At 63.3% G+C, this 22336-nt stretch overlaps 2 protein-coding genes across 16 annotated transcripts; one reads left to right on the plus strand and one right to left on the minus strand.

Annotated features, from left to right (window-relative positions):
• The first annotated feature begins 1826 nt into the window (after nucleotides 1-1826).
• On the plus strand, nucleotides 1827-8980 carry PARP6 (poly(ADP-ribose) polymerase family member 6). Of its 7 annotated transcripts, none has more exons than XM_083850491.1 (22): nucleotides 1827-1952; nucleotides 3161-3238; nucleotides 3357-3451; nucleotides 3657-3717; nucleotides 3822-3912; nucleotides 3993-4059; nucleotides 4320-4469; nucleotides 4719-4896; nucleotides 5111-5164; nucleotides 5415-5510; nucleotides 5599-5691; nucleotides 5819-5944; nucleotides 6036-6101; nucleotides 6235-6302; nucleotides 6489-6537; nucleotides 6956-7068; nucleotides 7170-7242; nucleotides 7396-7465; nucleotides 7965-8044; nucleotides 8147-8210; nucleotides 8358-8442; nucleotides 8513-8980. In XM_083850491.1, exons 1-22 carry the CDS (start codon nucleotides 1950-1952, stop codon nucleotides 8613-8615), a joined length of 1863 nt encoding a protein of 620 aa, XP_083706617.1. In that variant the 5' UTR covers nucleotides 1827-1949; the 3' UTR covers nucleotides 8616-8980. The 7 variants fall into 7 exon arrangements, 4 of the variants coding, with proteins under 4 accessions (XP_083706617.1, XP_083706618.1, XP_083706619.1 ...); XM_083850492.1 differs by having other exon boundaries at nucleotides 6959-7068; XM_083850493.1 differs by having other exon boundaries at nucleotides 4719-4869.
• Nucleotides 8981-9579: 599 nt separating this feature from the next.
• On the minus strand, nucleotides 9580-21188 carry CELF6 (CUGBP Elav-like family member 6; the record flags this gene model as incomplete). Of its 9 annotated transcripts, none has more annotated exons than XM_083850506.1 (13): nucleotides 9580-10711; nucleotides 10967-11122; nucleotides 11661-11804; nucleotides 11904-11984; nucleotides 12674-12736; nucleotides 12875-13024; nucleotides 13122-13266; nucleotides 13420-13563; nucleotides 14024-14103; nucleotides 14190-14318; nucleotides 15376-15424; nucleotides 18370-18452; nucleotides 20903-21188. In XM_083850506.1, 12 exons carry the CDS (start codon nucleotides 21186-21188, stop codon nucleotides 10995-10997), a joined length of 1482 nt encoding a protein of 493 aa, XP_083706632.1. In that variant the 3' UTR covers nucleotides 9580-10711; nucleotides 10967-10994. The 9 variants fall into 9 exon arrangements, with proteins under 9 accessions (XP_083706632.1, XP_083706633.1, XP_083706634.1 ...); XM_083850507.1 differs by having other exon boundaries at nucleotides 11904-11981; nucleotides 20903-21183; XM_083850508.1 differs by having other exon boundaries at nucleotides 14190-14315; nucleotides 20903-21157.
• Between the last annotated feature and the right edge of the window lie 1148 nt (nucleotides 21189-22336).

Below are 22336 nucleotides of genomic sequence, written 5' to 3' on the forward strand. Positions count from 1 at the left end.
AAGCTGCGGTTGAGGAGCGAGGCGGCTCACGCGCCCCGCAGCCAATCAGGCGGCGGCGCAGCAGGCGGGCACGCCGGAGGAGAGTGGCCGCCGCTCTTAAAGGGGCCGCGCCTATCTTAAAGGCGCCGCGCCGCTCTTAAAGGCGCCGCGCCCCTCAATTGACCCCCCTCGCGCCCGCTGCCCGCGGTACCTGCAGAAGCGCTGGGCGGCCGGGGGGCACCGTGGGGTGCCTCCCGCCGCCCCCCCGGCCACCCCGCGGTGTCCCCCGGCTGTCCTTATGGTTGTCCCCAAGTTTTGGGGACAAAACAGCCGTTCTGGGGAAAAAAAGGTCCCGTGCCCACGCAGCTCGGTCCCGCACGGTGCCCTACACGCCGCGGCACCCCACGGGAGGTGGAGGCAGCGGGGGGCACACGCCATCCCCAGTGCTGCCAGCGCCATGGTCTGGGGACAAAAATAGACACTTGGGGACAAAAATAGGAGTCTCGAGTTACGCGCCGGGCCTGAGTGCCCAAAAACCTCAGTGGCCCTTGGGGGGGGCACCAAAATGCTGCTTTTTGGCCCCATTTTCCACCAAACCTCAAAGTCGCGTGCGTGGATTGAGCCGTTTGGCTGTTTTGCCCAAAAAGAGGAATTTTGGGGGTGGCTTTGGAAGGTGGTGACACCATTGTCACTGTTGGGCTTGGGAGTCTTGAGGGAGCGTCCCCTGCTTTTCTGTTACCCCCACGGAGGGGACATTTGGGGACCAGGGTGGGGACAGTGCCGGGTTCATGGTGCGCAACCCTTGTGTCCCCTCTGCCAGCTCGTTGTCCCCGTGGGGCAGCAGTGCCACCACTGGGGACAAGCCATCCGTCCCCGCAAGCACCCACAGATGCTCTGACCCCACTCACACTGGTGGAAGCACAAATCTGGGGACAAAACTTCCTCCCAGGTGTGGCACATCCCCGTCCCACGTGTCCTCCTGCCACCTTCCTCACGTGCCCAGCGCCTGGTGGCACCTTGGGTAAAGTCCAAGGCGGTGACAGGGACAAGGTGTGGGGTGTCCTCATGGCACTGCGGGGTGCGGCAGGGTGCGATGTCCTTGTGCCCTGCCGAAAAGGGGGGACAGAGGCAGGAACACTGGGCTGGGGACGTTGGGGACCCCATGCCAGCACCGTGGGGACCCTCTGCTGGGACCGTGGGGACACTGCTGGGGACACTGGGGACCCCATGGGGACATTCTGCATTGGGACCAGGGGATCCTGGTGCTGGGACAATGTGCCAGCACCATGGGGAGGGGACACTGGGGACCTCATGCCAGCAATGTATGGACCCACTGTGGGCACCCAGTGCCGGCACCTCAGGATCACTGTGCTGGGGACATCGGGGACACTGAGTTATGACCAAGGGGACACAGTGTGGGGTTGTGAGGGACCGCGGGGACCCTGTGCAGGGGACATGGGGGACACTGAGTGGGGATCATGGTGAACAACACGGGGCCTTGAGGGACCACAGGGACCTTGTTCAGGGGACATGGGGGACACTGGGTGGGGACCAACACAGGGCTGTGAGGGACCTTGGGACCTTGTGCAAGGGGACATGGGGGTCACTGAGTGGGGACCATGCTGAACAACATGGGGCCGTGAGGGACCACAGGGCCCTTGTGCAGGGGACATGGGGACACTGCGTGGGGACCAACGTGGGGTTGTGAGGGACCGCAGGGGACCAGGGGGACCTGCACCGGGGATGCCGTGTCCCCCTCCCCCCCCCCACACGCACACTTGGGGTGTCCCTAGGGACACCGGGGGACATTTTGGGGTTCGGTGCCGGGGTCCCCGCGGTGACGTCACCGCCCGGGCGGCGTTGCTGGGAGACGGAGGCGCCGGGGCCCTGACGTCAAGGCCCGATGGCCGCCCGCCCGCCCGGCAGCATGGAGGCGGCAGGGCTGGGGGCAGGCCGCCGCCAGCGCTGAGATGGTGAGGGGACGGCGATGGGGACGGGGACGAGGGGACAGGGGGACGGGGACAACATCCCCCCCCCCCCCCCCCCTTCATTCGGGGCCTGGCGGTGATGGCGGGACCAGGCCTCGCCGCACAGGCCGGCACGGGGATGGCGGTGGCAGCGCTGAGGGGGGGACGGCAGCGAGCGTGGGCTTCGGGTCCCCCCGTGTCCCCTCCATGTCCCTTTGTGTCCCCCTGTGTCCCCCACAAATGGCTCCTGTGGGGTGGGAGCCCCCCGATGAGGGAGGGAGGGGCGAGGTGCAGCTCCCCCCCTTCGGCTGCAGGGTCCCTGGGTGGTGGTGTGCGGGTCCCCCCTGCCTTTACCCCATAACCTGAACCCTAAACCTGTCCCCAAACCCAACCCCTAAACCTGCACCCCCAAATCTGTCATCCAAACCTGCACCCTCCTGCCTGCACCCCAAGCCTGCACTCCAAAACCTGTCCCCCATACCTGTATCCCCAAACCTGCATTCTCCTGCCTGCACCCCAAACCTCCACCCCCAAACCTGCCCTGCAAACCTGCACCCCCAAACTTGTCCCCCAAACCTGCACCCTCCTGCCTGCTCTGTAAACCTGCACCCACAAACCTGCCCCCCAAATCAGTCCCACAAACCTGTACCCCCAAACCTGCACCCTTCATTATGCACCCACCAAGTCTGCACCCCCAAACTGCTTTCCCTGCCTACACCTCAAACCTGTACCCCCAAACTTGCACCCCCAAACTGCTTCCCCCACCTATACCCCAAACCTTCCCCATGCCTGTTACCTGGACCTGAATCCCCAAACTTGCACCTCCCAATCTGCCCCCCAAACCTACACCTCCAAACCTATATCCCTCAATCTGCACCCCCAAACCTGCCCCCAAGCTTGCTCCCCCCAATCTGCCTCTCCCAAATCTGCCCCCCAACCCAGCTTCCCCATCTGCTCCTTGAAACCTGTACCCCCAAACCTGGCCCCCCAACCTCCCTGCAGTCTTCCCCCTCAGTCTCTCCCCCCAAACCTTCACCCTCCTCAACCTGCAACCACAAACCTCCCCCAAAATCTCCCTCCCAAAACCTGCTCCCTCAGCCTGCCCTCAGACCCATCCAACCTCCCTTTCCAACCCCCCAATCTGTTCCCTGAAGCCCCCTCCCCCAAATTCTCTCCCCCCCCTAACTCTCTGCCCCCCAATCTGCTCCCCCCAGGACCTCAAGGGCCAGTACTGGACGGACGATGACTCCGACGGGGACAATGAGTCCGAGGAGTTCCTCTACGGGGTGCAGGTAAAGCCGCTGCTGGGGACAGGTGCCACTGGGCACTTGGGGGGCTCAGGGAGCCCCTGCCCCCTTACAAGGGTCTGGGGGCTCCATGTTTGACAATGCCACGGGCGCTGTGCCGTAGGGGACCTGCGCCGCCGACCTGTACCGCCACCCGCAGCTGGATGCCGACATCGAGGCCGTGAAGGAGATCTACAGTGAGAATGCCGTGTCCGTCAGGTGTGCACCATGGCATCCCTGGGGCCCCTGGCTGTGACAACTCCTTGTCACCCACTCGTGGCACCCCCAGGTCCCCTGCACTCTCCCCATGCCACCCCGGGACGCAGGGAACCACGTGTGCCCGTCACGATGCCCACAAGGCCACCCGCTGTGGCACAGGGGGCATGCCAGCCTCACCCCGTCCCCTCACCTCATGTTGTTGCAGGGAGTATGGGACCATCGACGACGTGGACATTGACCTCCACGTGAACATCAGCTTCCTCGATGTGAGTCCCCGTGGCACAGGGGGTGTCCCCAGCATGGGATGCTGGTGGGGTGTCCCCTGGGTTCCCTGGATCCAGCTGGGGTCCCCATGGCTGTCCCTCGGCAGGAGGAGGTGGCGACAGCGTGGAAGGTGCTTCGGACGGAGCCCATCGTCCTGCGCCTGCGCTTCTCCCTCTCCCAGTACCTCGATGGCCCCGGTGAGTGGGGCTGGGCAGTCGGGGCGTCCCCGCGTGCCCGTGGGACGGGCGCTGGGTGACGAGCGGCTCGCTCTTGGCAGAACCGTCCATCGAGGTCTTCCAGCCATCCAACAAGGAGGGCTTCGGGCTGGGTCTGCAGCTGAAGAAGTAAGAGCCGAAACACCGCGGGGACCCGGGGTGGTAGGGAGGTGGCTTGGGAGTGTTTTGCCTCAAAAGCATCCGGGTGCCCCTGTCCCCATCATGCCACGTCTGCTTGCCCACCCTACAGCCCCAGGATGGGATTGTCACAGGGTTTTGGTGACGAGGAGCTGGGGGGCAGGGGGCACCCGGCAGAACACCCCCAGCTTGGCCAAAGCACCCTTGGGTGCTGGCACCCTGCTGGGGCACCCATGCCACCTCTCTGCCAGGATCCTGGGCATGTTCACATCCCAGCAATGGAAACACCTCAGCAACGACTTCCTGAAGACCCAGCAGGAGAAGCGGCACAGTTGGTTCAAGACGAGTGGCACCATCAAGAAGTTCCGAGCGGGCCTCAGCATCTTCTCCCCCATCCCCAAGTAAGGTTCCAGCCGTGTCCCCAGGGTCCCAGCCCCCATCACCTTCACCAGGGACCCTCGCTCCTCTGTCACCATGCCTCAGTTTCCCCATTTGCACCTCGGATGCTGCCAAGGAGAGCGGGAGCTCCCAAAAACACACAGGAAGGCACAAATTGGGTGCTGGATTTAGGGGGAAGGAGAAGCCAGGAGGGAAACCGCCATCTGGGGAGGGTGACGGTGACAAGCGTCCCCCCGGTCCTGTGCCCGCAGGTCGCCCAGCTTCCCCGTCATCCCGGACTCGGTGCTGAAGGGCAAGCTGGGCGCGCCCGAGGTGCGTGTCAACCGCCTGATGAACCGCTCCGTCTCCTGCACGGTGAAGAACCCCAAGGGGGAGGTTTTCGGCTACGCCCCCAGCACCCAGGCAGGTGTCGCCCCCTTCAACATCCTGGTGGGTGCCAACCCCGCATCGGGGCTCACTTTGCTCTCCCTCCCCTTCTCCTACCCCCAGCCGCGTGGCATCGGGGCTGGTGGCACGTCCCTGGTGCGGCCGTGTCCCCCTGGGAGGGTGTTGGGGGCACCCGGGGCCTTCGGGGGCTCCCGATGCGGCAGGGGGCGTGTGGGGAAAGGGTAACACAGCTGGCACTGCTCCGGCTCTGTCGCAGGTTGGTGGCCACTGCAAGAACATCCCCACGCTGGAGTACGGCTTCCTCGTCCAGGTGAGCGCCCTGCATCCCGCTGGGAGCTAGCCCGGCACCCAGAGCGTTGTCCCCTCTGTCCCTTGTCGCACTTGTCCCCATCCTGCTACCCAGAGCATCTTCTCCACTGCCCCACATCCCGCTGGGGTTTCCAAAGCAGGGTCTGGCTCCTGCCGTGGTCCCTCGCAGTGGTCCCAAACGTCTCCCAGGCGCCCGAGTGGCCAGGCCACCACTGCCACCATGGGGCTGACTCCCACATCCTGCCCCGCAGATCATGAAGTACGCGGAGCAGCGCATCCCGACGCTCAACGAGTACTGCGTGGTGTGCGACGAGCAGCACGTCTTCCAGAACGGCTCCATGCTCAAGGTGCGGTGCTGGCAGCGGCCGGGCGGGCACAAGTGTCACCCCGTGTCGCTGTCACCAATGCCACACGTGGTGCCTGTCCCCTCCACAGCCGGCCGTGTGCACCCGGGAGCTGTGCGTCTTCTCCTTCTACACCCTGGGCGTGATGTCCGGCGCAGCGGAGGAGGTGGCCACAGGTGCTGAGGTACGGGGACCGGGGGTGCGGTGGGTGCGTGGCACGAGGGTGGCATCTCTGGGATGACCAAAGCGACGTCTCCTTGGGGTGCTGCCCTGACCCCGTTTCTGTGCCACTTGACCGTCTCCATGCCCAGGTGGTGGACCTGCTGGTGGCCATGTGCCGCGCTGCGCTGGAGTCTCCTCGCAAAAGCATCATCTTTGAGCCTTACCCCTCTGTGGTGGACCCCAACGACCCCAAAACGCTCGCCTTCAACCCCAAGGTAAGCAGCGGGGCAGCAGTGGGGCAGCGCTCCCCAGTGCCAGGGCTGGAGAACCCCTCCGACGGCCGCCCCTCTGCTGCCCCATGTGCAGAAGAAGAACTACGAGCGGCTGCAGAAGGCCCTGGACAGCGTGATGTCCATCCGGGAGATGACCCAGGTATGTGGTGTGGCCCCAGCCCAACATTTTGGCCCCGTGTGAGACCCTTCATGCCATTGGCTGGCATTTTGGTGCCCTTCACGGGTGGGTGGGTGGGTGACAGCGGCTCTCACCTCCACCGTGCCTCTGCCAGGGCTCCTATCTGGAGATCAAGAAGCAGATGGACAAGCTGGACCCCCTGGCACATCCCCTCCTGCAATGGTAAGGCCGAGGGTGCTGCAGGGGACGGGGTTGGGGCTCAAGCCCCTTGCTCCATCGTGGTTGCTTTCTCCTGGGGTTTGCGACCACCCAGCAGGCAGCACCCGAGGCTCAGGGACAGGGTGGGACTCGCATCCTGGGTCAAACCACCCTGTCTGACCTCTTTCTCCTCCTCCTCCTCTTCCCAAGGATCATCTCCAGCAACAGGTCCCACATCGTCAAGCTGCCTCTCAGCAGGGTAAGTGGCCCAGCTAGGACGGGGATAGAGCTGCACGGGCATGGGGTGCAGGATGTAGGGTGTGGGATGTAAGGTACAGGTGGTGGGATGCATGATATGGGATGTAGGATGTCGCTACGGGATGTGTGCCCAGAATATGGGGCATCGGATGCAGGCTGTGGGACAGAGGATGGAGGATTTGGGATGCGGGAGGTGGGATACAGGACAAGAGCCAGGAGATGCTGCGGACAGCGATGGGTGAGCTCCGATGGCTCCTGGCCCTTGTGCCATGGCCAAGCCCTCCGGCCGGGCTCCGGACAGTCGCACTGGGCTGGGGCGGGCGTGGGGTTGGGGACTGCCGTGCATGATCTGTGTCTGTCTGTCTGTCTGTCCTCTCTCCCTGCCGGCGCCGCCTTTGCTCTTCCCTTTCCGCTGGTAGCAGCTGAAGTTCATGCACACCTCACACCAGTTCCTCCTGCTGAGCAGCCCCCCGGCCAAGGAAGCCCGTTTCCGCACTGCCAAGAAGCTCTACGGCAGCACCTTCGCTTTCCAGTGAGCTACCGGGGGGCGGTGGGGGGCTGGTGGGACCCCCATGGGGCACCGCGGGGCTGGGCACTGTGGGGCCGGGGCTGACACAATGCTGGCTCTTGCAGCGGCTCTCACATTGAGAACTGGCACTCCATCCTCCGCAACGGGCTAGTCAACGCGTCCTACACCAAACTGCAGGTACTGCTGGCTGCCGCCGGCCCCAAATCCGGGCGGGAGGGCAGGGAGGGATGTGGGCAGCTCCAGGGATGCTGCTCGCCGCCGCCGCGGCCCGTGCCCCATGCCCAGGCTGCTGTGGGCCCCGTGTCGCTCACCCCGGTGTTTTCCTGCAAGCTGCATGGAGCAGCCTATGGCAAGGGCATCTATCTGAGCCCCATCTCCAGTATTTCCTTTGGATACTCAGGTAAGAGGCTGCCTGCACCGCTCCATCCCGCCTGTGCTCCCACCCCACTCCCTGCATGGGCCCGGGGCTGCTCGGTGCCGTGCCGGCTGGAGGAGCTGCGTGGGAACAGGGTGCTGAGGCCTCCCGGCCGCATCCCGCATCCATCCTCCCCACACCAGCCTCTCCCTGCCAACCCGGGGCTTTCCGATGCACCCTTTTGGTCACCGGGGAAAAAAATACAAATAAATCAGCATTTTCCAGGCTCAAAAAATGACTTTAAGGTGTCACAATGGCCACTTCTTCCTTTTGCCAGCTCTGAAAGCCGCTGCTCCCTCTGTGGGGGTTCCCAGGGTTCAGCTGCGGGACAGGAGCATCCCGCATGGCCGTCCCCGCGGGTGTCTGTGGCATGTGTCCTCACCTGTCCCCATGTCACCCCGGGGAGCTCCTGCCCGCTGGCCGCAGCATCCCCCCTGGGGTGCCCTGCGGGCGGGGAGTGACGGCGCCGTGTCGCTTTCCACAGGGATGGGGAAAGGGCAGCACCGGATGCCTTCGAAGGACGAGCTGGTGCAGAGGTACAACCGGATGAACACCATCCCCCAGGTGACGTGGCGGGGGACACAGCGGTGGGGGTCAGGGACGGGGCCGGGGAGGTGTCAGGGACCGGAGCAGGACGGGGGGTGACGCCGTCTGCTCTCCCCGCAGACCCGCTCCATCCAGTCCCGCTTCCTCCAGAGCCGCAACCTGAACTGCATCGCGCTTTGCGAAGGTGCGGGGCCGCGTGGGGTGGCGGGGGGACGGGCAGCGCCCACCTCCCCAGCTGGGCACCACAGGGGGCTTGGGGTCCCCAGCGCAAAGTCCCGGTGCCCGTCCGTCACCCGTCACCCGCCTGATAGCCCCTTCCTCCCCTCGGCAGTCATCACCTCCAAGGACCTGCAGAAGCACGGCAACATCTGGGTCTGCCCCGTCTCGGACCACGTCTGCACCCGCTTCTTCTTTGTGTGAGTCCTGCCGCCCCCCGCACCCGCGCCCAGCCCCCACGGGCCCCCCTCACCCTCTCTACCCCTCCAGGTACGAAGACGGCCAAGTGGGAGACGCCAATATCAATACTCAGGACCCCAAAATCCAGAAGGAGATCATGCGTGTGATCGGGACTCAGGTGTACACAAACTGAGCGGCTGGGACCCACCGCGGCGCTCCCGGGCGCTGAGCGATGGCCCCTGGCCGAGGATGGGCGAGCGGGTTTCGTGCCGGCCGGGCGACACGCGCGGCTCCGGGCAGGGCAGAAGCGGGGGCACCGACGCTGGCGGCACCTCCCTGTACATAGGCGTAAAGCGGCGAGCGCGCAGCGGGCGGGTTGAGTGGTCCCTTGTCCCCACATCGTCCCCGACCCAGCGTGGGGCACGGCGCGTGCCCGGTGGTGGCTGTCCCTCCTCACGTTTACAGCGACGGCGTTTTTACCGAAGTCGAGAAACTGAAGCAAAAAAAAAAAAAAAAAACATGCAAAAACAAAAAACAGACAAAAAAAGAGAAAAGAAATCTGTCACGGTGTAGTAAAATTCTTTGAACGCCCTGGTGGGCAGGGGCTGTGGGGAAGGGACGGGGATGTAGCTTTGCGCCGCGGTTAACCGTGGTCCTGGGGTTAACCCGAAATAAATAAAAAACCCAAACTGCCCTTCCCTGCTGCACTGCAGCTGAGACCATGCCATCGTTTTTTGCTTAGGTTTGTGGGCTTTTTTTTCCCTTAAAAATAAAATGAATAAAGCCACTTTCCCACGTTTACTGAAGTCTCCCAGTGTGGCAGCGAGGGGACACCCAAGGGGACGCGGCAATGCCCTGCGAAAGCTCCCCATCGCTCCGAAACAATGCTGACACTGCGGGCAAGCGGTGCTGGGGGCCTGCTCCTGCCCCAGAGACGCTGCCCGCACCCACTTCTCTGGCTTGTGGGGGCAAATTCCTTCAGGAAATGTCAATTTCCAGAAAAAAAAAAGCAAAGAAAAACCCCAAAACAAGAGGCTGCTGGTGCACGTTGGGTCCCGTCCCATTTCCTTCTCCAGGGAAGCGTGGCCGCACCAGCACCGCCCTGGCTCGCAGCAGGACTCCAGCATGCAGTGATTGCTCCAAAGAACAAACCAAGGTGAAGATTTTGACAAAATAATTTTATTTTGCTTCGCTTCATTTCTGCCGAAACCTCACATTTTTTATTTTTTAATTTTTTTGGCTGAAAAACAAACAGAAAAAAAAACACAAAAGGGCCAAAGAACCAAATCGCTTCGCCGTCTCCCGCAGGCGACCGAGGGGCTCTTTTGACCAGATTTGGCTGCTGGGGCCACTGCAACCACCCCAAAATCCCTCAACATCCCCCCTCCCCGGCGCTCAGCCGCAAATCAGCCCCCCCAGACCGAGCCCTTAAGCTCCTCTTGGCGCCGCTCGCAGCTCTTGCGCCCGAGGTTTTTCTTAAATCTTTTTTTTTTTCTTCTTCCTGTTTTTTTTTGTGTGTTTTTTTTTAAATTAATTTATTTATATATATATTTAAAAAAGCAATAGTCCTTTGGTCCCTAAACTCTAAGGAATGATATGACTCTGAAACAAGTAATCCTATGTCCCTGTGCCAGTGACAAGCAGGGGGAAGTGCGTGTCCCGCCACCCTGCTCCATGGGATATATATATATATACTTATTTATATATATCTTCTGTAAGTCCAACATCCTTTTATCCTTTTTTTTCCCTCTTTTTCCCAGCCAGACGTGGAAAAAACTATCACGATTTCTCTTTCCAAACAAGCATCCTCCAGGTGAAGCGCCCAAGGCTGGTCCCTTCCCGCTGCCTTTGGTTTAAAGTCCGCTTGGAGCCTCTGTTCCTCGTTCCTCCTGGGAAATTTGTAGCAGCAAATGAGTGCTTTAAAAAGGTAGCTCACGTCCCGGCCGCCCGGGCCTTGGTCCTCTCTCCCGGCGAGGGATTTGGCGAGTCCCAGCGAGCGGCCAGCAGCGAATCTGAGCCCCGCTACCACTGCCGCGTCGCTCTCCTTCCTGCCTTCCTCGCTCTCTCAATCCCGTTAAGAAACAAACAAGACCGTTTGGATAAAAAAAAAAAATCAAAAAGGAAAAGAAAAGCTACGACCAGAATGGCTCTCTTCTTCGCGTTTTTTTCTTCATCGCCTCCTCCTCCTATTCCTCCTCCTCCGGGACATGTTGCAAAGAAAGAGAGTTACGGGTTTGGATACTGCACTTGGGGAAGGGGAAAGTCGTCAGACACCGCGGGACGCCCGACCTGCAAGACAGCGAAGGCTCCGTGAGCGATCCACGGCTGCTGGGCAGGATCCGGCCCACCCTGGCAGTGCCCAGCTGAAGCACTAATCCCACATCACTGGGATTTTACCCAAAACAGACGCTCTTTATCTCAGGCGCCCAGCCCCACAGACTCTTCTGGGAGCAGAGAGCCCAGCACATGCATGAGGGCATTTCTGGAGAAAATCCGGCTCAAACCAGTGGTGCTGCAGGTGACACCACCAGGTCCCCACCTTACCTCTCCGTAGGGCCAGGGTGGGCAGGGGTCAGTAGGGTCTGTTGGCATCTTTCGGCCGCTTTAGCTGGACTTTTAGCCTCTTCATGCCGATCTGGAAGCCGTTCATGGCCTGAATGGCTGCCTGAGCGCTAGTCGGATTGTCAAAACTGACGAAACCTGGGGGCAAGGGACGGGGCGACAGAAGGGGGGACAGTTTGTCACCACCAGCATCACACCTCGCTGCTCGACTTCAACAGGGTCACGGCCCAACTTCATCATGGACCCCATGCTCCCCCAGATGGGCTCACAAAGCCCAGGAATGGCCTCTGGGGTGGGGAGGTCTGGGGGGACAGCGAAGCCCCAAACTGCAGGGCGCTGGGTGATGACATCTCTGGGGACACCGAGGTTTGTGAGGACATCAAGGTGACGGGGCCTGTGGGGACTCTGGGGTGAGAGGATCCACAGGGACACGGGGTTGACAGGTTCTGTGGGGACACTGGGGTACGTGTGTTTGCAGGGACACTGGGGGTGATGAGGTCTGGGGACACGAAGGTGATGCAGTGACATCCTAATTAGCGGCAGCAGGAGGTTATGTCCTTCTGTCCTGGCACGGCGTGGTCCTTCAGCCCTGGGGTGACAGCCACCACGCTGCTTTGGGTTTGGTCACCCATCGGTGCTGCCCGGCCACCGGGGAGAGCCCCAGACGGTGACTTACCAAAGCATTTACTCTGGTTGGTGGCACGGTCCACAAAGACTTTGGCAGAGATGACATTGCCGAAAGGCAAGAACATCTGCGTGAGCTCTGCATCCCCGAACTCCTGGGGCAGGTGATAAATAAACAGGTTACAGCCTTCGGGACCTGGGTGACACACAAAGGACAGGGCCACATGTCAGCCACGAGGCGGGGGCCACCGGGAGCGGCAGAGCAGCCGGCCCCGCAGCGGGGTGCCCCCCTTACCTTCCCGCTGCTGCTGCGGGATGATGGGCGCTTGCTGGGGGAAGGCTTGGCTGATGGGCGCGTAGGCGGTGGGATATGCTGCTGGAACAGAGAAACACGGCGCTGAGACCCTGGCACAGGATGGGGACCGGCCCCCGGAGGGATGTCCCCAGCTGCCACCCTCGCTGGCCCCAGCGGGGCTTCATCACCGCGTCCCCAGCACGTGGGGTTTGGTGGCACAGAGGTCTGAGCAGAGCCATGGTCGCTGCTCGGGTGGTGGCTGCTTCCTGAGGCCCCGTTCCTCCCTTGTGGCATCGGGGTGGGACGTGGCACCGTGGGAGGGCGCAATTGGGCTTCAAAAGCCTTTCTGGGGTGCTGGCTCCCCCTGCAGTGCAGCTTGCCTCTGCCAGCAGGGCCCTGGCCTGCGGGAACGGCTCTCCCAGTAGGGATGCTGAGGGCACCAGTAACACGGCCTTAAGGTGGAGGAAAGAGGCTTTTATCAACTTTTGGTTGGCCAAAACAATGACCAGGGGTCAGAAGCTTTGTTTTCTGTTGCAAAGCTGGAAATCGCCACCGGTGCTCCTAATTAAATACCAACTGCCGGGCTCAGAGTACTTCCACAGCTTGCTCTGACACCCTTCTCTCGCTGCATTACTGCGCTAACCCGTGCCCGGGACGCGTGGGGCCGCGCTGCCCAGCTTTGACCCCCCCGCGGCGCTCACAGTCCCCCTCCAGGAACCGGCACAGAGCAGAGCGGGGAGAGAGGGAGACGTGCAAGCGAGGTTTGAGACCTGCATAGTGCTGCATGCCCGCGTAGGCTTGCTGGAGGGGATCTGCCACTGTGGGGCTTTGAGCTGGGAAGAGAAAAGAAGGGAGAAGGAAGAGAGTAAGCGAGGGAAAGCCAAGGATGACCAGCTCCCAGCACGCGTCCCCGGCACCGGGGAGCGCGTCCGAGCCCCGCCACGCTGCGTGGGGCGGTGTGAGGACGGCACCTGGGTAGGGGTGGATGCCGTTGGTGTAGATGGTCTCAGAGGCGGGCTGCCCGTTGGTCTGCGGCGGCAGGGGGCTGAAGCCGTTCACCCCGATCGGCGTGGCGATGCTGGGCACGGGCGCCGTGCTGATGCCGGGGGGGGTGCTCGTACCTGCGGCCCCGCGGGCAGGAGGGAGGGCATCAGCGCCGGCGTCCCCCCGCCGAGGCCACCAAGGAGGTGGGTGGTGGGGTGAAACCAGGGGCTGTACCTGAAGAAGGGGTGAGGGGGGCAGCCACCAGCCCGCTGACGTTGAAGGCGGCCATTTGCTGCATCTGGGCGGCAGCGATGGCGGCCATGGGGTTCAGGCAGGTCCCCTGCGCCGCCGCCATCAGGGCCGCCTGCTGCTGCATGATCTGAAGGGGGAAGGAAAAACAAAGGGAGGAAAGAGGGAAAAGTGAGCGAGGTGCAGAGGAAGAAAGAGGCAAGGGAGGATAAATTAGCATTTCCAGCACGTTCCCTGAAAAAAGACGTGTCCCCTCCCGTGCTGACCCCATGCCACCTCCTACCGCTTGCGTGTAGGCCCCGTAGGCACCGAACTGGATGGTCATGGGGTTGAAGATGCCCAGCTGCCCTGCCATCTGATGCATCCGCCGCAGGGTCCTCTCCTTGTCTGTGTCCGCAAACTTCACCACCAGGCTGGATGAGGCGCCCTACAGCGGGGGCGAGATGGGGCTGACAGCGGGGCCACCGGCCTGGCGTGACCCCAAAATGTCACCCTGTTCTGGGGACGACCTGCTGGCTCCCGGCAGCCGCAGCGTCCTCGCCCCGCAGCCCTGGGATGCCGCCTGGTTGGCAGCAGCAAGCAGTGATCGATGCGAGGTTTAATTACAGCCGTCTTTCCTCCCGGCGGCTGCTCCCTGACCGCTGTTTTCCTTTCCCCCTCGCTCACGGTTTTGACCTTCGGTGTTAATTAAATCACACCTTTCTCCTGGAGCGAGGGAATTAGCCCCACGCACCCACCCCCAGCGTGAGGAAAGGATGAACCTCAGGGTGATGTGGACAACAAACTGGGATTTTGATCCAATTAGACAGATCAAATTAGCCCATGATTGGATTATGGAGACAGCACAGGGGGTAGGATGAGAGCCACGGGGCGCGCCCGGCGCTTACCGGCATGGTTTGGCTGCCGTGCAGGCTGTTGATGGCAGCCTGCGCCTCGGCGTGGCTGCCGTACTTCACAAAGGCACAACCTGCGGGCAGAGCGGGGGCACGGGAGAGGTGGTTTGTGGGGGCTGCCCGGCTGGCAGCTCCCATCCCCCAGCTCCCTGTTTCCCACCTTTGCTGGCTCCGTCGGGCCCGCGGAGGATGGTGCACTCCTCGATCTGGCCAAAGGGCTCAAAGAGGCGCCGGACGTCGTCCTCGCTCTGCTGCTTCCCCAGCATGCCCACAAAGAGCTTCCTGTCTTCTAAAAGCAAAGCAGAGCCCGTCGGCAAGGGGGACGCCACGCGCCGTTCCCTCCCCTGTGCCAGGTTTGCAAATGGTCGTGGAGGAAAAAGAGGCTGGGGAGGGAGGGAGGCCAGCAGCACCAGTGCAGAACCCCGTGGTGGAGACGCAGGGTTCTTCCTCCCCATCCTACAAAACGCACGGGGTGGGGACCCTCTCCTGCGGGGGGGTTTCTTAGGGGTGAGGCGGGGCTAAGGACCAGGATCCTGCTCCCGTGGTGCCGATGCTGTCCCGTGCCACAGGACGCGTAGCGATGTGGCTGGGGAACAAAGCCCACAAAACCCCAGCAATTGCATTCGTATGATTGACTATCAGAATAACCCGCAGTCCCCGGCCGTGCCCGGGGGACATCAATAACCCAAACACGAGAGAAGGGAGAGTAAATAATGAGAATTTCATGATTATTACCAGCATCTGTCTTGCGCGGCCGCACGGTCCCGCCGCGCGCTAATGGCATTTGACAAAGAAAATAAGGTGCCCTGTCAGAGCGTTGCCGGGGAAATAAATAAATAACAGCAGGAGACGATTAATGCACCGTCCGTTAAGGTACCGGGAAAATTAGTTAAGGGAATAGGGCTCACGCATTGTCTGGTTAAACATAAACCATCTCCCCGCGAAGGCGGCCGAGCGTCGCCTCCTGGGCGAGGGGGCCGGAGCTGGGCACCCGAGCTCACCCATCGATTTTTAATCCCTCACCAATTATGCTCGGTAAGTGGGTAATTTATTTGCTGTGTCCCTCCAGGACGCGCTCGGAGCAGCTGCGTTGTGCCAAAGAACCGCGGCGTGCTGTGGACGCGTGGATGCCCGCCCCGGCCAGAAGGACAGGGCGCAGCTGGCCGTCACGCCAACATCCTGCGGGTCCCCGCGCGGCTGCGGTCCCTGAGGGCCTTTGGGACTCAACAGCATCATGAGAAGTGCCAGGTCTCAGCCCTCTGACTTGAAACGTTGCCGAGCCACGTGCTCAGGGCATCCATCGGGCGGCCCCACGCCCTTTCAGGTGGCTCGGGGGGTGCACCTACCTCCTCGTCCCTCGCTGTCCGCCGGCTTCACCTGGATGGGGCGGTTCATCTGCAACACACAACCGGGAGCAGGCGGTCGGCGGCGGTGCCACAGCCCCCGGTGACACCTTCCATGGGGAAGGGCAGGATCTGGGGGCATGGGACAAGGGCACGGCACGGGGACAGAGCGGAGGGTCCAGCCCCAGCCCTGCGGGGCTGGCTGCGCTTTGGGGGCGGCAGGTGCCCCCCGCTGCCTGGTGAGGCCACGCGGTGGCAGTGAGGACGTGCACGGGTGTGACGCGTGCCAGGCGCTGTGTTGTCCCTGCACCCATGGGCGTGACGTGTGTGTGCACCAGGACGCAGGGACAGTGTGAGCGTCCCCACAGCCGTGCCTGCCTGGCCCAGTGCCGCACAGGGCCATTTCTCCTTCCCACCTCTCTCCCCCTCCTCTTCCCCCCTTTTTTTCTGAAAACGCGCTACAATTACGGCAGTTTCCACGGCAACAAGCGTGCATCCCCCGCGCTGCCGCGCCATGTGCTTGATAGGGTCGTCACGGCAACGGCAGGCTGACACGCGTGCACCCAGCATGCGTGTGGGGGGTGTCACGCATGCAACACGCCACGGGTGTGCCGGGAACGTACTGCACGGCCTGGGCGCACAACAGTGGCGCGCGAGGACGTGCGTGCAACGGGCGTGTAAAGACGGGCACGCGCGTCAGGCTGGACACCCGCAGGAGGCAGCCACCCATACAAGGATGTGCCCCGAAATGCCACCGCCGCCACCGCGGTGGCACCCCCAGAGCTGGGTGGGGGCAGCACCGGCCCCCAGGTGATGATGATGAGGAGGAAGGCTCAATGAGGAGGAGGAGGAAGGCTCGGGAAGAAGAGGAGGGCGGTTTCCACGGCAACCGCCTCGTCTCCCGGGAAACGCGGGGAGGAGATGTCAGCGCAGAGGCAGGGATGCTCGGGGAGGGGACCGATGGACACGGGGTCCCTGCATCCTGCTGTCACAGCCGGGAGGAGGGACCCCATTTTGGGGGGCGGGGGGGAGGCGCTGCCGGTCGCGTTCACCAGCACGGCGGCCTTTGATGGAAGATCTCTCCCGTTCCTGCCGTGATACACTCAACATAATGAACCCAGTGCGTGTGATTTAGAATAACATTTCGGAGCCGCAGAGCGCCGTTTCGATGTGCCTCCCGTCTCCGCCTGCCGCTTATGGACCCACATCGGTCCTCCGAGAGCGGCTGATGTTTGGGAACACCGGGCCGCGGGGACCCGCCAACCTCCCCCGGGGCTGCGTTGCGCCGGGGAGAAAACCAGAAAGGGTTTTCGGTACCCCCGGGCTCGCTGAGCGCTCCCACACGCGTCTGTTGTGCCCACGGCCTCACACCCACACTTGCACGCGTGCCGTGCACGCCCGCAGCCTGGTGCATGCCCGTGCCAGCACGCCTCCGTGCACCACCGTGCACGCTTGCGCCCGCGCAGCCCCACGTCCGCCCGTCCTCGCACGCCCTCGGCGCAACCGCACGCCCACGTGCAGCCGCACGCCGGCCCCACGCGCACGTGCAGGTGGCCGTACGCCCCTCTGGGTGTGCGAGCTGCACCGCACGCACACCCACGGCCCCCGCGCGCAGACACCCACTTACCGTCTGCACGCCCGCTCGCTCCCAGCAGCACCCCCTTGCACACCCCACTAAACCCTGCGTCCCCCCATCGCGCACCCCCTTGCACACACACACACACACACGCACGCACAGGCGCACGCACACACGCGCTGCCCCCCCGCAGCCGGGCGGGGCCGTGCCGAGCCGTGCCGGCGGACAAAGGCGGGGGCCCTACCTCGATGCAGAGGATCTTGGAGCCGGCGGGCACCCACAGCACGGGCGGCCGCGGGCCCGGCGCCGGCACCTGCGGCAGCTGCATGGCCCGGCTCGGCCCGGCCCGGCTCGGCCCGCTTCGAGCCGGCCCGGCCCGGCTCCACCCGCGGCGGCTCGGCTGGGTCCGGCCCGGCTCGGCTCGGCTCGGCTCGGTTCGCGCAGCGGCGCGCGCGGGAGGCGGGGCGGGGGCGGGGCCGAGCCGGACCGAGCCGGGCCGGGCCGAGCCGGGGAGGGGCGGGGCTTCGGCGAGGCCACGCCCCCCTCGCCGCGCCAGGGGGCGAGCACGAGCACGGGGGCGAGCGCGAGCAGCGCGCACCCGCAGAGGCGCGCCCACGCGGCGAGGAGCGGGGCCCGGGGCCGCGTGCCCGGCGCGGGGCGGGGCGGGCGGGCTCGTCCCGCAGCCCCCCGCCGTTCACTCTGAAGCCTACTGACGTGCAGCGGGAAGGCGGGGTGGGGACGGCGCCCTCGGCGGCGCCCTCCGGCCCGGTAACAAAAGGGCTCCCCGCACGCCCGAGGTCGGCGTGTGTATTTACGGGCCTCGCGCTTTCCCCAGCCAAGCGGCTGCCCTATCGATTTTGATTTAGGAGAATAATTAAATATTTATTTTCACTTTGTTAAAGCTCGGGAGGTCGGAGCCCACAGAAAGCGCAGCGGCACGCGGGCGGGAGAAAATCAATGCCTCGGTTTGCGGCCGCTGGAGCGGCTCCTGCGCCCTGCGCTGGGACCCCGCTGCGCCCTGGCGCCCTGGCGCCCCGGCGTGTCACCCAGGGGTGACAAACCCACCCCCGTGGACGGGGATTTGTTAAAATGTGACGAGCCTGCGTTTAATTGGGCTGCGTTTGAGCACGCACCCAGCACCCACGGAGTTGGTGTCATCCCCAGTCTCCTGGCCACTCCGGCGTCGTCCCCAAGCGCTAGGCTGAGTGCTCTGAACTCATCACAGCGGTGATGCGGTGACACAAGGCACAGCTGAGGCCACAGCCCCCCTGTGCAGAGCACCCCCTGAGCCAAAGCGATGCCTGTGCACGCTGCATGTGCCCAGCAGAGCGCCCACTGCACCCATGGCACCGCGGATGGGCAGGGGAGGTCGATGCGGTGCCAACCCCTAAATCTCACCCCGATTCCCAGCTGTCACTTACCCCTGGCAGCGTCTTCTGCTCGTGCAGGGCACTCTGAGCCTTCAGGGCTGAGTCGCGGGCGCAGTAGGTGAGAAAGGCACAGCCTGCAGAGATGGGGAGACAGGATTAGCGTCTGGCCTGGTACCCATCGCAATGCCCCGAGCACCCCAAATTCCAGCACCCGGTGGCTAACGTGGCTCTGGGGCGCATCAGCACCCGGACACCCATCCTGGGACCACGTGCACGTGAGCAAAACCGCCAGCCCTGAGCTCAGCCCCAAAGCAGAGAGGGAGATGTTAATGCAAAAGAGACGAGGGAGCAGCAGGAGGAAGGTGAGGGTGCACAGTGAGGCCAGCAGCTCTCCGGCCCCAAGCACAGCACCGGGGAGCCCTGGGGAAAGCTGCAGCCAAAGTCCTCCGGGAAGCAGGTTTCCAAGAGTCGATGCCGCGCACCCCGGAGCATCCTCCCCGCTGCGGATGGCATCGCGCCGCGAAGGCTCCTCCAGCATCACGTCGCGGCGCTTCGGGAATCAGAAATGCGCCCGGGGCGAGGTTTTCCCACGCTGACTCACGCTGCCGAGCGCTCGCTCACCCCACGGCTCACGCGGCAGGGACGGGGCCGGCTCTCTTCTGTCCCCACGGGAGCATCCCGGGTCCCCGTGCCGCCGCGCCGCTCCCTATCCGAGGGCTCCCCGTATTTGCCGAGGTCACATCCATAAGCTTCTGAAAGTGATATTAAAACAGCAGCAAAACAGTTTCCCTTCAACAAAGTAAATATTTAATGAATAAAATTGACATTGATGCATTTTTAATATTGGCACAATTAAATCCGCCAGCTGATTAAGTATTAATAACTCTTAATAAGTACAATCAGCGTGCCTCGGAGGAGAGGGAGCGTGGCAGCGGGGCGGGGGGCGCCGAGGGATGGGGTCCTTCAGCCACCCTGGGGTCCTGGGCACATCAGCCCCTGTGGGGGCAAAGACAGAGCCCCTTTGGTTAAATATTAGGTGGAAAACGGAGGTCGATGCAGTGGCTCGCTTCAGCCCCGAGCTGTGGGTGCCTCTGCCTTCCCAGCCGCCTGCGTTTCCAGTGTTTGCCATTTGTAATCAAGCTGGCTTCCTCCTCTCTGCTCTCTTTTCCTTTTTTTTCCCCTCTGCGGGCAATGATGTGGACGGTGCCCAGGAGAAGTTCGGAGGGCAGCAGCGGCAGCCACGTTTCCCCTCTGAGGCTCGCCAGGAGCAAGGACAGCATTTGATTAGAGGAGCATCCGCAATAACATTGTGTTCCTGGGCCATGGCGGTCAAAACCTGTGCTGGACAAAGTGCCATTGGGGCCGGCACGGTGCAATCCCCTTGCCTTAGGGCACAAATTCAGCTTCGGAGGCATTTTGGAGGCCTGGGTGCTGAGAATGAAGGAGTCCAGGAGTCATCCCAGGCCGAAGGGTACCGATACACCAGCATCCGCTAGCGCCAAGTTTCGGCTTCCAAAAATGTCCCGGAGTGCGGTGACAGCTTGCGGAAGAGCACGAGGTCCCATCCAGGTGACACCCAGAGCTCCACGGTCCCACTCTGGTGCGGTGGACCCAGGTGGGCATCCCCAGCCCAGGCAGTGCCCAAAACAGCCGGTGGCTGCTCCCAAGGCAGGTGGGAACACCCCACATCTAGGTGGGTGCCTCCTGCTTGGGCGGTTGTCCCCATCCCAGGGGTTTCTTTGCTTCAGACACGTGCCTCCACCTCAGGAGTGCCCCTCTACAGGGGTACCCCAACCTCAGAGGTACCTGCACCTCATGGTGCCCCAGCTCTGGGGTACCTACACCTGTGGGGCACCTACACACCTCATGGTGCATTTACCTCAGGGATGCCTCCACCTCAGGGGTAACTTCATCTCACGATACCCCACCTCAGAGGTACCTCCACCTCAGGTCTACCTCGAGATCGGGGATAACTTCACCTCATGATGTCCCATCCCATGGAGCCCTACCTCAGGGGAGCCTCCACCTCATGGTACTCACCTCAGGGCTGCCTCCACTTCAAGGGTGCCTTCCCCTCAGGCATACCTCCAGATCAGGGGTGCCTCCAACCCACTGTACCCACCTCAGGGGTGCCTCCAACTTGGGGGTGCCTCCACCTCATGGTGTCCCATCTCACGGAGCCCTGCCTCAGGGAAGCCTGCACCTCATGGTAACCACCTCAGGGTTGCCACCACCTCAGGGCTGCCTCCACCTCATGATGTCTCACCTCAGGGGCACCTCCACCTCAGGGCCGCCTCCACCTCACAGAGCCCCACCTCGGGGGTGCCCCCACCTCATGATGTCCCACCCCATGATGTCCCACCCGAGGGGTGCGTCCACCTCACGGAGCCCCTACCTCACGGAGCCCTACCTCAGGGCTGCCTCCACCTCAGGGCTGCCTCCACCTCAGGGCTGCCTCCACCTCAGGGCTGCCTCCACCTCAGGGCACCCACCTCGGGGGTGCCCCCACCCCGTGATGTCGCACCTCAGGAGCCCCACCTGAGGAGCCCACGGCCGCCGGCGCCCCGCCGCGGGCCGCCCGTACCTTTGTGCATGCCGGTGAAGCGGTCCTTGAGCACGGTGAGCTCGTAGATGCGCCCGAACTCCTCGAAGAGCGGCTTGAGGTCGCTCTCCTCCAGGTTGCGCGGGATCTGCCCCACGAAGAGCTTGATGGCGTCGTGGTCCTTCATGGCGATGGCGCCGGCCGGGTGGCTCAGCCCGTTCACCCGGCCGCTGTTCGCGGTGCTGAACGCCGCCCCCGCCGGGCCCGGGCCCGCCCCCGCCTCCGCCGCCGCCGCCGCCGCCGCCACGCCGCTGCCCGCCGCGGCCATGGCCGCTCCGCGCCGCGCCCCGCCCCGCCCGCCCCGCTCGGCGCCGCTCGGGACCGCTCGGAACCGCTCGGAACCGCTCGGGACCGCTCGGCGCCGCTCGGCTCGGCCCGGCCGCGCTCGGCCCCCCCCCCTCCGCCCGGTGACGTCAGCCGGCCGGCCCCGGCCGGGCGCGGGGCATTAGCATAATGAGGGAGCGGCGGCCAATCCCGCGCCGGCCCCGCCCACCGCTGCCTGCGTCATCGCGGCCGGGCCCCGCCCCCGCCCGCCCCCCGCCCTCGGTAGGCTTCAGAGTTAACGCCCGGGGGCCGTGAGGGCACGGCCCGGGGCGGCCGCAATTAGGCGGCAGCCGTTAAGTGGGGGCGCGCGGAGCAGAGGCCGGGCGTGGGGCGCTCGGCTCCCCACAACGGGGGGCAGGCGGCACGCGGGTGTGCAGCCACATGCGTGTGTGTGCGGCCATAAGCATGTGTGTCTGCAAGATACACGTCCTGCAAGTGTGTGCAAGTGTGCAAGCCGGTACATGCTGCAAGTGTGTGCAAGTGTGCACATGTATGTGTTACAAGTACGTGCAAGTGTGCGAGCATGCACATGCATGTGTTGAAGGTGTGTGCAAATGTGCAGACATGCACGTGTTGCAAGTGTCTGCGAGCATGCACATGCATGTCTTGCAAGTGTGTCCAAGTATGCAAGCATACACACGTGTGTGCAACTGTGCAAGCATGGACATGCACGTGGTGCAAGTCTGTGCAAGTATGCAAGAATGCACATGCATGTGTTGCAAACACGCACATGTTGCATGTGCAAGTATGCAACTGTGCAAACACATGCATGCATTGCAAGTGTGTACAAATGGTTGCAAGCACCTGCAAACAGTTGCAAGCACATGCAAATGCAGGCCTGTATTGCAAGCCAGTGCAATTACACACTTGCGCAGACACCTGTGTGAATATGTTTGCAACTTGTGTTTGCAAGCATATGTGTGCATATGCATGCAAATGTGGACACAGGTGCAAGTGTGTGCATGTTCATGCAGCACATGCATGTGCACATGCACCCAGCTGCACACGTGTGCGTGCACGGGCAGGAGCTGCCTCCGCAGAGGCTCCCGCCCCGGGCAGGGCTGAGGCCGGACCTCCCGGCGCTCCCGGGGG

This window comes from Anser anser (assembly GCF_964211835.1).
Source record: "Anser anser genome assembly, chromosome: 10".
NCBI lineage: Eukaryota > Metazoa > Chordata > Aves > Anseriformes > Anatidae > Anser > Anser anser.